The sequence below is a fragment of the Polyergus mexicanus genome, unplaced genomic scaffold (genome assembly GCF_030449975.1).
Source record: "Polyergus mexicanus isolate NDT 795.1 unplaced genomic scaffold, iyPolMexi1.0 SCAF_9, whole genome shotgun sequence".
Classification (NCBI taxonomy): Eukaryota; Metazoa; Arthropoda; class Insecta; order Hymenoptera; family Formicidae; genus Polyergus; species Polyergus mexicanus.
Genome location: NW_027223329.1, coordinates 3,797,203 through 3,811,215, shown reverse-complemented (window position 1 = coordinate 3,811,215; position 14,013 = coordinate 3,797,203). Strand labels below are relative to the sequence as shown.

General features: G+C 36.4%; 1 protein-coding gene across 2 annotated transcripts in view; it reads right to left on the bottom strand.

The window, feature by feature from the left end:
• Positions 1–13,771, bottom strand: part of Ppa (Partner of paired) — a 72,971-nt gene extending 59,200 nt beyond the window's left edge. For both annotated transcript variants that reach the window (XM_070301148.1, XM_070301149.1), the window contains exon 1: positions 11,278–13,771. In XM_070301148.1, coding sequence (XP_070157249.1) covers positions 11,410–12,930 — 1,521 coding nt within the window. In that variant the 5' untranslated portion in view covers positions 12,931–13,771 and the 3' untranslated portion in view covers positions 11,278–11,409. The remainder of the gene's footprint in view (positions 1–11,277) is intronic.
• Between the last annotated feature and the right edge of the window lie 242 nt (positions 13,772–14,013).

Sequence of the window (14,013 nt, the reverse complement as noted above, 5' to 3'; positions counted from 1 at the left end):
TCCTCTTCCTCCTCCTCCTCCTCCCCCTCCTCCTCCCCCTCCTCCTCCTCCTCCTCTCCTGCTTCTTGAGAACGAACGCTTGATCTTCACGTACGAAACTACAAAGACCCGAAATACCTTTCGCGTCGTCTCAAATAAATAAGCAAGGACGTTATCTCTATAGTAACAGATCCGAGCCGTTTATCACGAAGAGAGATTGACGTTAAAAAAATATATTTAGTCAAAAATGTTGCATGTTCAATGTGGAAATTTTATGAAATTAATTGCATTTGATTTAATTTAAGTTAATATTAAACAATATGTAATTTTTGAGGTCAACAAATTCTTCTGATCTCTTCTCTTTTGTATAATATACTTATAATCCTCGATAATTAAACAGAAAAATAACTTTTTCTGAAATATAAGAAAGAATAAAAGAATAACATTTCCTGTAGTTTCTTTATGCTAAATAAAATTCCGATTTAATTTTAAATTTTATCATAATATATGTTTATCTACAATATACTATACAATACTGTATAAGAATATTACTAATTATTATATAATTCAATAAACAGTATACCTATAACGATTACATTATTACATCATCTATTTTAAACGATTGTATCATTGTATGTTGATAGGAACAACTGCAATACTATTGAAAGATATTGAGGAGATTCTCATAGTTGAAGTACAAAAAAGAGATTTATGGAATCGTATATTACCTAAGCACAAGATCTCGAGAGTTGATGGCATCACATTGGGAAGAAATTTCAAAAGAATTAAATAGTAAGATTAATTTAGCCAAATATCATCTATTTAAAATATTAATTGATTTTGTTTTAAGAAAGTGAAAAATAAATAAATTTAAGAAAGTAAAATATAATAAATATAAGAAAGTAAAATATATACATGAACTTACCCCTATCGAGCTGGCATCCCTCCACCTTGCAAAAATAATAAAACAAATAGCTCGCCATTATGAGCTATTTATGAGCTTTCATATCCGGCAAATTAAATTTTTTGAGCTCGTTGCACTGGGCAAAAATTTAACACTTTTTGCAAGAATACTATTATATTTCTGCTATATGATAAAATTATAAATTATAGACTCTTGCAGAAGAAGTTACAACACGATCAAAATACACGTATTTTGCGAGCTCATAAATCTATAAACAATATTTAGTCGGAAAATAATTAATTTCCTTCATTTTAAGTATAGTTCTCTCTTGTACTGGAGAGATATAGAGTGGTTTTATTGTAAAGGGGTTGCAGCTCAATAATCGAAATTCGCTAATTTGGCGAGCTCATAAATCGATAAACAATATTTAGTTGGAAAATAGTTAATTTCCTTCATTTTAAGAATAGTTCTCTCTTGTACCAGGGAAATGTGGGGTGGTTTTATGAATTAAGGGGATAAGCTCAAAAATTAAAACTATATTAGTTTGAAAGCTCATAAATAGCTCCTAATTTTGCCGCAAAGATTAATTGAATATTTGTTTTTTTAAGTATTAAATTCCAAAAAGTATTAAATTCCTGCCCAGTGCAACGAGCACAAAATTTTTAATTTGCGGAATATGAAAGCTTATAAATAGCTCATAATTGCGCGTTATTTGTTTTTTTATTTTTGCAAGGTGGGGGAGCCAGCTCGATAAGGGTCATAAACTTATATTATTATAGATATTTTAACATTATTTACCGCTTCTAAAAAATGGCGATACTTTAGGGCAGGGATTCACATATGCGTATTCGCAATGAGCAATTTAACAAAAAAGAGTGGTTCATTTTTTTGTACTGTAAAAATTTGATATATAAGATGTAAAACAATATTATTCTAGTCCAATGAGTGATTGCCGTTGACTATTTTATTCTTAATTATTTTACATATCTACCTCATCCTTTTGATTTTGTGTCATTTCTGTTGATATACTCGGTTCGTCTCCTCGACATGCACACGTCACGCTCTTACTATTAAGTTCTTTTTATCAACCAACATCGATGTTAAACAGTGTTAAATAAATTTATATAAGTTAAATTGTATTGCTTTATTGCTGCCCGCACCACACGTTCCCACCAATTACAACATATTCGAAGCTCATCAAAATCGGAAAGGAATACTTCCTTTATTAGTAAAGGATGCTTAGAGAAGAGATTCATAAATATAGTAGTCGTACCTGCTACTAGTTGACATCTTGTTTAAAATAAATATGCGTATTAGAAGATATAAGAATATATGTGGCAGTGTGTGTTATTTTGGTATAATATAAAATTTACAACACTTGTAAAGTAATTTGATATACTCTTTCAAAGAATATTTTTCAAAATTTTTGCCATCTTGTTTGGGCTTTAATGGTGTAATTTATTTGAAATCTAATTAGGATATCTAGCTAACTCGGATTTAATCTTGGCGATGCAACATTCTGGTGCCTGAACAATTCACGCGTTGAGCGAACGAGCAAAGATGATTATAGTCCCTGAATAGCCCAGAAGTATCACGTACAATCTTGGCATTACCATCATTCCCCGCTACAGAGTGAAGTATAACGAACTACGTTTCATTTTCTCATGATTAGTTAAATCGCATTTAACATGTAACGAATTTTTAGCGTGGCTAATGTCGCGCTACTCGTAATAATAGTCGTTGCTATTAGGATAGCTTTAATTCCTCTTCTCTTTCTATTTTTTCAGAGAGATTGGATCAATTGATACGATCATTTAAGAACGCATTAGCTATCAATCTTACAGTGTGTTATTATTAGACTCTTGGAGAGGACATTGTCCCGCGAGCCTACAAAAGTTTATACCATCTAAACATAAAGATGTTACGGATTTTAATAATACCAAAAACCGTAGGAACAATTCAACTCTTTGACGTTTATAGATTTAGAATATGGAAAAAGTTTGGACGCACATTTAGTGATCGTGTTATATTGTTAAATTATTAGGTGTACAAATAAGTTTCCGCCATTTTTTATCAAAAATTGGGCATTTATTGTGAAAGAACGGAACTTAATGTTTTGAGTCACTCCCAATGTAAGTGCAAGTTCTTCTTGCGTTTGACACGAATCTTGATCCAATAATGCTTCCAATTCCGCGTCTTCATACACTTTCGGCCTTCCGCTGCGTTCTTTGTCTTCAATGTCAAATTCACCGTTCTTAAACTTTTGAAACCACTCACGACAACTTCTCTCACTTATGGCAGCCTCACCATACGCTTCTACAAGCAATCGATACGCCTCAGCTGCAGATTTCTTCAAATTGAAGAAGTAAATCAAAAGTTCCCGCAAATGACGCTTATTCGGCTCAAAACTCGACATTTTCGCACACAAAAGAATATATTATACTGATAAAAAATCACTAATATTTTAAGGTTATATTATTGACTGATGTCCAATCTTACGATAAGGACGTTTTACATCTGACAATTTTAACCATAACTTACTGGTGGCGCCAACTTTTGTCAAACGGCGGAAACTTATTTGTACACCTAATATGATGTCAATTTACATTTAAGAAATAATATCATCAAATTATGATCCTTAACACACATATAACTGTCCTCTCTACGATTCTATAATCTTTTCAAATATGCTTGGTTTAAAAGTGGCTACATCGAAGAACAGTCATCATACACAATTTGAAAACCCGGTCGATTTTTGTTTCTTCGAAAAAGATATAAGAGAAGAAATATTATACGCTGTGTCATATGTGATGCTATAATACGTTACTCTTGATGCAAGAAATACAGTGAATATGGAGAACAAAAAGATGAAAGAGGAGAAAGACAAGAGAGCGATGGATTGTACAGCAGGTATGTTAATAACGATTGTATATCTCGTCTGATTTGACGATGATGTAATTGTGAAGAATAGTAATGAAGATTTTACAATTTTTTTAGATTCTGTCAAGAAAAATGGGCGGCGACGACGACAACGACGACGTTAAAGTCGTATATGTAACCGAAGCCCAAGAATGGCAACAAAGCGAATAAAACACGCTTTTAAGAACATTCGTATGGCTATAAAATAATCGATTTAACCGTACAAGAAACCGAAAAAACAAGGGGAAAGGAAGCGAGGAACATACGGACCATATTGTGGATAAACTTGAGATACAACAAGGACAAAATTCTTATGGTAAGAAGGCTTATATACTTATATAGCAATTAAAGATAGCGAACTATAGCTTGTATGCATCATTTCTTTGAGGAATATCATCATGACTGTAAATACTATAAAATATAATAATTGTTCATGAGTAAAAGATTTTTTAATTCTGTTCTTTAATTGTTCTTTGTAGGTTCGGTCTCTAATAATTTTGTAATTATTCAGATATGCATGTTCTCTGCCATGGCATACGTTAAAGAAATGGTTGTCTTTACTGACGGAGGCTTTATGCTGCCGTATTTACTTCTTTACTACGAACATTGAAGAACACAGCCTACAGATGACATGTATAGTTTAATTTTAAACGTGACTTCGACATGCTCTGCATTTGTACCTCACAACTTTATAGCGTTAATTGCATTAATTGATTTTTAAACAATTGTAACGGGTGTATATCTTTTTATATATTTTTTTTGCGCTGAAGAGGATCCAAAAATGGATCGAAACGATTTTATATCTTAATAAACTAAATTCGCACTTGATTTTCTGTGCTGGTTCCTTAGCCTTTTCCCCATTTCGTTTAAAAGATTTTTATCTAGATAATTATAATATTTATTATTAATGTTTGTAATAAATATTCTTATACATTATAGAGAACTGTCAAAACGTATGGTGTGGTAACTTATGAAGAATATCAGTAACCATAGAATTAATGCACATTGTTCGTCACATATTCACTTGATGAAGAAGGACGATGAGGAGATCGCGTCTGACGGTGACGATGATAATAACGAGCAAAGAATATAACGGAAACAAACTTAACGACAAGAATAAAAGTGACAATCGAAAACAAATATCGCTAGTCCATCGCATCGTCTAAGAACGATCGTCGCCCGAAATTCGTAACGACCCAGCTACAGCTCTTGTCTAAAATACGCCGTGAACTATTCCCGATACATCTGTTAGAATTCATTTTACACCGCCTACAGCCGAGATGATAGCCGATACCCCAATTTAGAATACGCCATATTCGACGTATCGACTTCATCTTACAGCACCGTCTGTAGTTGAGACGGTAGCCAATCAAGATACATCGTACGCGATGATAGACAATGAACGTCCGTTTGCCAACATCCAGAGGAACGCTATGAATTTTAACGACATTGCGGAGAAACGATTTCAAAGCATTTACAATGGAACGATATCAAACTTGCCGATTACGTGGCATATGATAAAGTATTTGAACCATTTGCACCCCTATTAATCTGACACCCCCATTACAAAAAATCGAGTTCGGCTCTGGTGCATATTAAGTGCTAATTTGTTGCTAATTTATTGCTCTAAGTGCGAATTTATTGCAATTAGTTGCTGTTATTATTTTGGTCTTAAAATGTTTTTAGCTAATTTATTACTCTCAGGATATATAAATATCGAATTTATTGCTCAACGCAACATCGTTGATCGATTAAGGCTATGAAAAACACATTAAAATATAGCATGACATTTTTTATATATTTAAATTATACATTATATTTCTCCGTAAAAAATATTTTTTAATGTCGTTTGTTGCATCAACTAATAACATATAATTAGCGAATAATAATAATGTATCAAATAAATAACTTTTACCGAAAATGGCTTTTAAAGTCACTATCAGTATACCGTAAAATTCGATATAATTATTGCAACGTAATTTAGGTACACGTTCGCGAAATAATTTTTTATTGAATTTATTATTTCCGCCGAATCAGATTCATCGCTTGATTCCCCTTCCTCATCAGATTCTTCCAGTATTATATTTAAATATGTTCCAACCAAAAATTTTTCTCGCTCATTTCTCTCCATATTTCTAGGTTAATTTGTAAATTATTTCAATTACTAGTATTCATTGCCAGCACTGAAAGAAGTAGCGTTCCTTTTTGAACATTGTATTCATACAATGCAGCACATTCACAAAAATGGAACGCTGTTGATGGCATGCTTTATCACGTAACGGTTGCAACGCTGGCGGTGAATTTTGGAACACACAGCCTATGTTCTACTATTGAGCCCAATAAATAATAACTACGAATTATATCTCTTAGTTAGAGATATCTCGATCAAATTAAAGATTATTTGAGAAGAAATAATTAATGTTAAAAAAATAACGCTTTAACGAGGTTAAAGCTTCATATTCCCATTTTATATTGCCGAATGATCACAGTGAATTATGTTTGACAAAATTAAAAACTTCAGAATTCCAAACGGAAGAGACAGAATGTAATGCAGAAGCAGCATTGGATAACGAGCTTGAGTCATTAAATAATCTGATAGAAGAGACGAAAAATGATGATAGAAGTTGCATTAGAAGATCAATAGAAAGCAATGTTAACTCATGTTACTGATGAAGATGATACAATAGCTATTATACTATATCTTTTATTATGAAAAGAAAGCTCTCGATGTCAGCTACAAGAATATTAAATAAAAAATGGGGTTTCCATTTAAGATTTTAAAGTTGACCTTCATATGACCTTCCAAATGATTTTCCAAGGTCAAACCAATGGTACCATCTTATGGCCCCTTCGAAACCAAACAACTTTTGTCTGAAACATTTTTCTCTTCCGGGCTTGGTTTTTGAGATATTTGCCTGAGGAGATTAAAATGGGACACCCTGTATATGTATAAGAATAAAGTATATGCATAAAGTTTTAATCCTATAAAAATTATAATTAAACATATCCAAGTTTCAATTATAATCAATAAAGTTTCAATTATATAAAAATTGTTTTCAATTATAATTGATAATGATAAAAAAGATAGTTTGAATTATATATATTATAAAATGTCAATTATATAAAAATTATAATTAAAAATGTTCAACGTATCAAGATAAAATGAAAATATTTTCTCCGTATTTGATTATAAATAAAAATTAACTTTGTTATTTTATAAAGATTATCTTTTCAAAGTATGTACAAAGTATGTACAAGTATGTGAACAATTTAATGTTTCTTAATTGGAAATTCGAGATTTTGTCTCACTTTTTAAATTTCGGAATTACGACTTTTCGGGACATTGTCTCATGTCTTCAATTTCGATATTATAATTTTTCTGGATAATGTCATCAGAATCGTAACATCTTAAATTTTAGTATTTTGACTTTTCAGATCATTATCTCATCTTTAGAATTTCGATCCTTTTTTTTTTCAGGACTTTGCATGTCCTACAAGAACTTGATGGACTCGCTAAAAAGAAAAATATTCGAGAACAAGATCAGAAAGAAAAAAATAATACCAACAATACTTTTATATAATTTATAGAGTCATATGCTTTTTTAATATGTATATTTATTTCTGTATGCGTGTATGTATATATGTGCGCGTGCACACACATACACACACAAAATTAATAAAGAAATATAAATAAATAAATAAAATTTATATATAAATATAATGTGCTTAGTTTAAATGTTAACATACAATTATTTCTGTAACTAATAGAGATATAAAAAATTTTTAAAATTTAAAAAGTTATTTTATTTAAACAGACTTATACGAGTAAAATATAAATTTTTCAAATTTATTTCGCGAGCAAAAAATTCGGAACCTGGATATCTTGAGAGCAAATATTTCAGGAATATTCTGCTGCTATAATAATACGAGCAACTAATTTCTTTAATGCGATTTACTCTTGAGCATCGCATTTTGTTCTTGGTATCTTCTTAAAAGCTAGAGCAAAAAAAAAAAAATTTATTTTTAAAGTAAAAAATAGCAAAAAAAATAATAAATTTTAGAATTATTAGTAGTAATTTTTTGCTTTGACTTATATATATGCTTTTTTACAATGGCGTTGGTAGCTTAATCTTAAGCTATCTAGCTCTTCGTAATTTTTTAATAGTTGGAGCAAAAAAATTACTTTTAAAAACAAAAATAGCAAAAAATTAGCAAATTAGTTCCATATATAATTTATTGTGTTCTGATAATTTCACTTAAATAGCTTAATATACCTGACTCGGGTTCCGTATGATACCATACTGATTTAAACATTCCTCCTGTATTTCGTGAGAGTAAATTTAATCAAATTTTCAACAAAATTAATAATAGACATTAATTTATACAAAAAAATAGGGAAAACTGGAGCTAGTTGTTACAAGGAGCAAATTGCAGTAAGTTTTGAATGGCTTCCGTTAGGCGCAAGGCGCAACACTTCTCTTTTTTTATACAGATTAATTATCTTTCTTATTAATGCTCTTTTTTTATTTCAAAGAAAAATATTAATAAATATATTTATATAATATATGCATCTCCTATTCACTCTTTGAACTCTTCGAATTAATTATATATATTTTGATAAACAATATAAAATAACATTTTATTTCATATTTTTTTGTTATTCAAAGCAATAAATAATTATAATTAATAAATTATATTCTTGTAATATTTTTATAGAATCTTTTCCAAATAATTTAATTTTAGAAATTGATTACTATATCGGAAAATTAATTATCATGTTAGGCAATATTTAAAGTATTTAAATTAAAGAAAAATATTTAATATTATATTTACCAAAATTAATTTCGTATAAGACTATGATTCAATTATTTATAAAAAAAAATGGAATTTTTTGTTTAATTTAAAAAATAATTTTAATTATGAAAATGTTTTGGATGTGCCAACTTGTTTTAATGTAATTATTAACGAGGATAAATTATATAATAAAATACACGTTGTAAAAAATCTATTACCTTCTAATAAATATGTGATATATTAGATGAAAAATGGAGAAAAATCTTTGCAAATGATGAGAATAATAATTTGAGCAAATTATTGAAAATAATACAATATATATTAGGAATACTAGTTGAACAATAGTTATGGGGAAGAAATTTTTTCATTAATGAATAATGCATAATGCGATGAACAAAACCGTTTGAAAGTGGAGTCAGTAAGAGCCGAAATTTGCATAAAAATGGATTATAATATGAATTGCAAAGAATTTTATAAATATATTATCAAGTCTGAAGAGAAATAAAATTACTAAAGAGCATATTAAATAATAAGAAGTGTACAATTTTGAAGTAAAGAAGCAAGTGTAAAAGTATTTTGTATGTCGCGGTCTTAATGATATCGTGTTTTGAATATTTCTTCCATAAACAGAGGGGTTTATTAGTGCAATGTGAAATGTAATATAATATAGCGCTGAATAAAGTTTAGAGTATGAATAAGTACAGTAAGCACGAACCAGGAGAAAGTGCAATATATGGTATAATAAATAACAGAAATAAACGAAATTTGTTGAACTGCAGCATATCACTCCCCCCCCCTCTCTCTCTATCTCTGTTTCTCTTCTTTTTGTTTTATATGTGTACAATTTAGGTGTACAAATAAGTTTCCGCCGTTTTTTATCAAAAATTGGGCATTTATTGTGAAAGAACGGAACTTAATGTTTTGAGTCACTCCCAATGTAAGTGCAAGTTCTTCTTGCGTTTGGCACGAATCTTGATCCAATAATGCTTCCAATTCCGCGTCTTCATACACTTTCGGCCTTCCGCTACGTTCTTTGTCTTCGATGTCAAATTCACCGTTCTTAAACTTTTGAAACCACTCGCGACAACTTCTCTCCACTTAAGGCAGCCTCACCATATGCTTCTACAAGCAATCGATACGCCTCAGCTGCAGATTTCTTCAAATTGAAGAAGTAAATCAAAAGTTCCCGCAAATGACGCTTATTCGGCTCAAAACTCGACATTTTCGCACACAAAAGAATATATTATACTGATAAAGAATCACTAATATTTTAAGGTTATGTTATTGACTGATGTCCAATCTTACGATAAGGACGTTTTACATCTGACAATTTTAACCATAACTTACTGGTGGCGCCAACTTTTGTCAAATGGCGGAAACTTATTTGTACACCTAATATATATATATATTTTTAGTCCATTTCCGGACAAGCGGAGATTCCGAGGTGGCAATCCTGTTTATATTCGTATGCCGAGATACATACGTAGGTTCGTCCTACGCTCGATTGTCGCGACCCGAGATCCGCCCAAGATAGTCAAGAAAAACGAGAATTCACTGTGCATGTTATGCATTTCACAAGAAATCAAATGAAGAAGCAGTCTCACGATCGCTTCTTCGTGTCAATAGAGCTTCTTCGTTGCAGTGATGCGATCAAATTAACTTCATCTCTCTGTTCCGTAAAGAAAAATATAAAAAAATCCTGCCTAAATAGGTACGCATGTTCATCAGATTTAATTGATTCGTGCAGACCCGATCTACCGTAAAGCTTTTATTTCATTATCAGGAATAGAAAGCAGATCGATTATTCAAGAATTTTAAATATTTTCATGTGCGAAAAGAATTCTTGTCTTTAACGGATCGAATCTTTATCGCACGCTTTGCGAAATTGACTATTTCATGCTTAATATTTGTCTCAAATATTAAGCATGAAATAGTCGTCCATTTTTCCAACAATAACCGACGCCATATTTGATATTATAAATATTCATAAAATTGCAGTGCATTATCTATAAAGATATCCGAAAAAAGATCTTGCACAAAACCGCGTAAATATACCAATCGATTTTCATTTTTCTCTTTACGAGATAAATGACCAATAGTCAAACTTAAATCAACAGCATCAACCGATGATACAATTTCATCGACAAAATTTTCAAAATCTTTTTCATATTGCACTCCATATTGCTGTACTGATTAACTAGAGATAAGAGCAATTATCGATTAATTATCGAGAGAAGCGCACTTCATACGAAACGTCTGAACGAAGAGGCGTGATGACATTCGTCACATCGAGTCGATTCACATATGTATATATGTTGCTCGAGTACAGTCGCTTTCTCGGGGGAAAGGAAGCTCTCCTCGAGGGGATTCGTACCATCTTGTTGAGAGATAGTGGAATTCCTGTCGAGAACGAGCGCGGTTTGCCTTTCCCTTCTATGAGAAAGAGGAATTCCTGTCTCGAAACGAGCTAACGCTATCCGCCGATGACGATAATGGCTGCGTTCGGAGGGCACGCTTTTAACGCTACGAGCATGCTCTGCTCTTGTTCAATTTTCAATAAATAACAAAGACAGAACGACGCTGCTAGCGTTAATAGCGTCTCCTCGACTGCACCCATAGTCGAAGATGTCGAAAACGTTCAGACAACTTCGGAGTGTTCGGAGTGACAGCAAGAGACTTACCGCCTGCGGCAGAAACGTGCGCGCGAAAACGAGGTTGTCCTCGAGTCGCCACGAGGGGTCGTTGTCGCCTTGGTAACGATGACGATGACGTTGACGGCGCTGGTTCCGAGCACTCTGCCACGGAAAAAGCCATCACCGCACTGTGGCCATGTGCCACAGACCGAGATTCAAGATACTGAGCTGCGGCAGGTCCATGACCCGACCTAGACCGCTAGTGGTAATCTTGGTGCAGCCGTATAGATCGATGTACTTGAGGTTCTTCATGCTCTCGGCGATGATATATAGGCCTCGATCGGTGAGCCGGCTGCACTGACCGATATTGAGGGTCTCGAGGTCGTGCAAGGTCTTGGCGATCTTGCAGATACCCTCGTCGCTGATCTGGCAGGCGGACAGCGATAAAGTTTTGAGGTTGAATAGACCTTGAGAGATGTGCACGAGGGCCTGATCGCCGATCTTGTCGCAGAAGGACACGTCGAGCGAGGTGACGCGGCTACCGCCCTCGGCCAGATACGCCATACCAATATCGGAGATATTGTCGCACGAGCGCAAATTGAGTTCGCGCAGACTCTGCATTCTAGCCAGATGCTTGACGCCGGAGTCGGTTATACATACGCAAAAGGACAGGTTGATGGACTTGAGGGTGGTGAGACCGATAGATACATGCCTGAGTGCCTCGTCGCTCAACCGTTGGCAGTCCTGCAGACTCAGATGCTCTAGGGCGAGGTTGCCATCCGCGGTCTCCTGATTCAGACCGGCCAAATGAGCGATACCCAAGTCGGAAACATGCCAGCAACTTCGCAAATCCAACCGCTTGAGCTTTTTCAGGCCCCACGCGATCAGCAACAGGCCGGTGTTGGTGATGTTGCAGCACCCGCCCAGTTCGAGATGCTCGAGATTCTTTAAATATTGAGCTATCCTACTGATCGAAGTGTCCGACACTTGCTTACAGAGCGACAAATTGAGCTCGGTGAGATACGGGTATTCTTGGCTGAAGGCGTTCGTGAGACCAGCGTCGGTGATATTGTAGCAACCGGACAGGTTGAGCGCTTCGAGATTCGGCACGCCCTTGAGCACGTCGCTGATGCCGCGTCGCGATGACAGTACCTGCACCCTCTTAACGCCACGTCGCACTAGGCTGGCGAATAACGCTGGCGCTTGTTTCTTCAGATGCAGTCGCGCCTCGACTCCTCGCCAGACCGAGCGATAATACGCGGCATCGCGCCACGCGGTGCACACTTGCGCGGCGCGTCCCTTGTCGCATACGTCCAGGTAGCTGAAGATTAGCGCGAGAATCTCCGGATAGAGGCAGGACACGTGGGTGCTCGCGGCGGGCTGACCGTGGGTCGCCACTTTACCGCGCTGGTGCACCTGATGCGGGTGCAGCTGATGCCGCGACGAGATGCCGCCGCCCTGGCCGATCGTGTAGGCCGGCAGATCGCGTAGGCCGCCGCAGCCGGCGTTGCCTTCAGTACCGTAATGCCTCGCCGCGCCACCCGAGTTGTGCTGAAGGATCGCCTGGCTCTGCGGTGTCGGTATCGCCAGGTGCGGTTGATGCAGGTGATAGAAATGGCCCGGACGGTGTAGCAGCGTCGTACCGCCGCTCGGCGTCAACGGCACCGGAAGTTCCGTCATCAACAGCTGACTTTCCTCCATATCGCCGTCGGCGACGTCGTCGCCGCCGTCGTCGTCGTCGTCGTCGTCGACGCCGTCACCACCACCGGCGTCCCCGCCGCCGCCGCCGCCGCCGCCGCCGCCACCGCCGTCGTCGTCGTCCTCGTCTTCCCCGTCGTCGTGTTGACCGTCTTGGGACCCCGTCGCCGCGACGATCGTCGACGACGAGCGAGCGATCGTCGAGCGCTCGTCGTTTCCTTGCTGGTCGCGATGATTATTCTCCTCTATCTTGAAATCTTGCTTCGTCCTCTTCGTACCCGTTCCAACTTCACTTTTTTTCGCGCTCCACTTCCTCCCGCTCGATCTCTAATCTCTGTCGCTTTTAGGTTAAATTAAGGTCAGGTTAGGTTATGTGCGCCGAACTCGTAGGCGGAGTCGCATAACAAAAAAGCGACTTCTCCTTTATCTCGCGCACCAACTTTACGCGGCACAATTTCTCTAGGCCACACGTATTTATCCGACACGACGAATGTCACGCGCGCGCGATAATCTCTCCTTCTCTCTCTCTATCTCTCTCTCTCTCTCTCTCTCTCTCTGTCTCTTTCTCGCTATTGATCGCGGCTATCGATCGTCGCGACAGTCGCCACGATATCACCGCGTCGACACGAAACGGCGACGCGGGACGCTCGATTTACGACGTGATCGAACAAAGAGGGAAGAGGGGGTGGGGGGCTGCGGGGGAGGGGGGGGGGGAGAGAGGAAAATTTATCTCGCGAGATCGTCGAAAAGTGGAGAGATAACAACGCGGGAGAGCGCGGACACGCGACTTCGATTATCACCGAGAGAGTTACTTTTCACCAAAGTACCACCTCTCTCTCTCTCTCTCTCTTGCACAGGCATATGTAAAAACGCACTATCTATATATCGCGTTATAGCCACCGTCTGGAACTCTTCTCCGTTTCTTCTTCTTCTTCGCCTTTCTCAGTCCCACTCGCGTCGCGCCAAGAGAGAGAGTCTCTCTCTCTCTCTCTCTCTCTCTCTCTCTCTCTCTCTCTCTCTCTCTCACCGGCTATATCTATCTCGCTCCGTCGCTCTCTGTCTCTCTCTCTCTCTCTCCCTTCCCCT